The sequence below is a fragment of the Montipora capricornis genome, chromosome 9 (genome assembly GCF_036669925.1).
Source record: "Montipora capricornis isolate CH-2021 chromosome 9, ASM3666992v2, whole genome shotgun sequence".
In the NCBI taxonomy this organism is placed as follows: domain Eukaryota; kingdom Metazoa; phylum Cnidaria; class Anthozoa; order Scleractinia; family Acroporidae; genus Montipora; species Montipora capricornis.
Genome location: NC_090891.1, coordinates 7,860,261 through 7,864,095, shown reverse-complemented (window position 1 = coordinate 7,864,095; position 3,835 = coordinate 7,860,261). Strand labels below are relative to the sequence as shown.

Genomic DNA, 3,835 nt, shown 5'->3' with positions numbered 1-3,835 from the left:
GCACTAAACGCAAGTTTTATGTGTCTTAACTGGAGCAAAATGTAAAGGACACTAAAGGAACATTGAAAATAATTAAGTCAATCTCAGGAATGGTTAATCAGTCCAAACATGGAAACAGTGTTCGAGTTGAGGATCGCATTATCAAGGATACGGTAGAAATGACGTCTGAGTTTAATTTTCCATGTAGTTGTTTAGTCGCCCTTTTAGTCATCCACCCTAAGATCTTCTATTTGCTTGTTCAGCATAGCAACTCCGAGATAAGCATCCGCCATCGTTCGCTTGACTGCTTTGACTTCGAGACTAGATATCTCCTTTTCGCTTTGTCCCTCTCCAGCTTCAGTTTGGGAGTATTGTCTGACACCCAGCTCGGCATACCATATTGTTTATGTTTACCAGAATCGAATTGAATCGAATTGTTGGTACCTCTGAAATACTGGTGCAGACATGTCATTGCACTGGAGGGTTTCGAATCTATTGGGTACTTCTAACTGAAATTGTTGCCTTATGCTGGTGTTTAGTAAATTCTTCTAGGCAAATTTTGGTCTACTGCAGGGTTTGCCCTTGGTGGTTCTGAGGCTGTAGACAAGTCGAATGCTGGCAATCCTGTGGTCAGAATCTAATTCCATTGAATTGTAAGCTCTGGAATTCCTTACAGAGTTTGACTACTGGCTGTTTATCAGGATGTGTTCCAGCTGGTGTGTTGATCCTGTTGGGTGCCTCCACGTCCAAAGGCGTTGTTTTGGTTGGGGAAAAATAATCTGTACCGGAATTAGTTTGTGTTCTTCACAGAAAGCCACAAGCCTTTTGCCATTATCATTTGTTTCTTCATAAATGCAATGGCGACCAATAACTTCATGGTGGGTATAATGGCTGTCACTTCCAACCCTGGCATTGACCTTTCCTACAACCAGATGCATATCGTGTGTTTTGACCTGTTCTAAATGGTCTTCCAGGTTGTTGTAGAACTCTGTCTTGTCATCTGCAGTTGCACTCTCTTTGGGAGCATAGACTGTTGTCACCGTGACTTTGGGATTTCCATTAAAGGAAGCAGTGATGATCCTGTTGGAAAAACGGGGGAGGACATTACAAAATAATTAAACGTGTGATCCCTCAAATAGTCTTAATGACCCCCTACTTGAAAAAATTAACTAAAACACTGCAGTTCAATACCACCCATCTCAGTGCCTTTTGTTTTTGTGTAACATGTACCACAAGCAACCCAGTGTACGCTCATGGAGCGTCTAGTTTTCAAAGGGTTTGAATTGGGTACAGTATGAGTTAGCCGATTTGGTCTATTGCAGTTGTTCGTCATCTGAAAAGAATTGTTTCTAGGGGTTTCCCAGGACGTGTGTGCTTCCTTGTCTGGGTACCTCTGCATCCTTGATGAAGCGTTCCATCACATAAGTAACTAAATGGCCCCTATCGTTCTTAGTTGATTTCTTCAAATCTTCCCTGGCTAACAAGGTGAAATTAGTGGAGTCAAACCTTTGACGCAATACATGTTGAGTTAAACATGTTGAGTTCAGATAGGTCTAAATATATCATCAGATCTCCGGTGGAACTGCCATGTTGCTGAAATAAGTAAAAAAGTAGCGAGTCGATTATATTTTCTTAGACAACTGAAGAGATCGAATATTACCGCCAAAGATTTTTTTATCTTTTACATTGCCAGTATCCGCCCAGTAAATGAATACGCAAGCCCGGGGTTCCATAATGCGCTCCCCGCATATTTATCCGCAGAGCTAGAACAGCTACAGAAGCGCGCCATGCGAATTATTTTTCCGTTTGTACCATATAGGGACGCATTACACCAAGCCAACTTGGAGACGCTCTCTGGAGGCAGGCAGTCTATCACAACTAAGCTTTTCAATTCCATCACTTGTAACTCAGACCATAAATTGCATGAGCTCTTACCACCACGTAACAGTTGTGAATCTAATTTAAGACGAAAGAGGAATTTTAATGTCCCTCTGGCTAAGACGAAGAGACTTAAGAACACTTTTATATATAGCAATTGTAATTAACTTTTTAGCTACATTTGAGTACATTTTTATTATTCTTCTTCTCATATTTTTATTAGATTTCATTGTTGTAACGATTAATCTAATTCAGCTTTTGGCTGCGATTTTAATCAGAATAAACTATCTATCTATCTATCTATCTATCTAAAACTTTCCTTGAGAGCAGTGCACTTCAGAAAGTATTGTATTGTATTGTATTGTATTGTTTCAGAAAATATTACTTTTTGATGGGGCTTTGTCCCATCCTTTTTTGCTAGACATTGGTTGTAAACTAACCTGGACCTCCTCCACAGTTGCATCATCCCACTTTTCCATTAAGTTAAGAGGCCAAAGGCCTTGTTCAAAAGTTAAATAACTTCCTCATCTGGGATGAAAAGCCTGGCCGAGTTTTGATTTAAACAAAAATTGGCTAAAATAGTCACTTATAATTGATATGCACACGCTTTTTTATTTTGATGTTTCCTCTTGTAATGTGGGGGCATTTTCACCGAACAGTCCTCATTTCCTGATATTTTCCTTCGGAATGGAGATACTGCTGTTTAAATTTCTGCAACCTGCAACTTGCAAAGAAGTGTGATCATAGTTTCATTTTATACTTTTTGATATCACAGGTGAGGGCCTGTTTGTTCTAAATGGAGCTGTTGAAGATTCAGCCACAGCTGAAATTTCAAGATCACAGGTAAGTAAAAAACATTAACCCTTGAAGAATTGTCGGTCATGTTTTATTTTTTGCATGTCTTAAGAAGAAATAGTTGAATGGTGTTAAGGCCCTGGCAAGTGTTTTTTAGACCTTGCCTAAAAAAATGATAAAATAAATGAGACTTGGGTTGAAGTTTGATTGCAATTTTCTCGAGTCATCAATCTGCACCAAGGGATCGTAAGAGGTAGCTGATGATGGGATAAAGGGACCAAATCATAGGGCCCATTCAATGGGGGAGGTAAATCATGGTCATGTGATTCGTTTCTGTATTCAGTGAAATTTTGTTCAAAAATAGCTCTGACTTAATCCCATGTAATAAGACATATGCTGCTCTTAGTGTTCTGTTACCATATAATAACTGTAATGACTAAATTTAGGTACAGAATTCTAGTTAGCTACTTTGGTTCGTACCCAATACACCCTCTCAAGTTAACTGTAGCAAACAAATTCAAGGTTTTTGTGATTACAGGTTTGGCAGGCAATTCGACACAGATGCCAGCTTGAGGGAGATGGACGCACGGTATCCAGAGAGCTGGTTTGTGAAGAAATACAACGTATTGCTTCTGAGCTAATTTGTAAAAAAGCCAAAAGGAAGGAGGATGCCGAGAGGCTTCTTTCGTCTGCCCAGATTCTTGAAGAGTTAGTCTTAAAACGTGATTTTCCGCCGTTTTTTACTACATTTCTTTATGAACATTACAAGATGAGAAATACTACATCATAGTCGATCGAGTGAAATCTCTTTGTTGATCGTTGCAAGTTTATCGATATTACCCTTATTCTCAAAGTTAGGGGTTTTGGCTGTGGTTTGAGCATTGGCAATTACAAATAGGAAGAGAACAAACAGCCTTCAGTTGTTAATAGCACCACCCACTTGATAAATCTGTGAATGAAAGAATCGGATGTATTTGAAATGTGGGTTATAGCCAAAAGATAGAAGTGATCATCGCACTTAGCTGGACAATTGAAGCGAATGTTACCAACAGACACCCGAAATTTTCAGGTGGCTTCATCGGAATTCAAACCCTTACCTCTGTGATTCCGTTGCAATCCTCTACCAACTAAGATATAGAGGCCACACAGTTGAGAGCAAGTCAGTTTGTTGGCCTCATGTGTT

General features: G+C 39.5%; 1 protein-coding gene across 2 annotated transcripts in view; it reads left to right on the top strand.

The window, feature by feature from the left end:
• LOC138015834 (malate synthase-like) overlaps window positions 1-3,452 on the top strand; it is a 114,084-nt gene extending 110,632 nt beyond the window's left edge. For both annotated transcript variants that reach the window (XM_068862953.1, XM_068862954.1), the window contains 2 exons: window positions 2,633-2,700; window positions 3,191-3,452. In XM_068862953.1, the coding sequence (XP_068719054.1) occupies window positions 2,633-2,700; window positions 3,191-3,442 (320 nt within the window). In that variant the 3' untranslated portion in view covers window positions 3,443-3,452. The remainder of the gene's footprint in view (window positions 1-2,632; window positions 2,701-3,190) is intronic.
• Window positions 3,453-3,835: the final 383 nt, after the last annotated feature.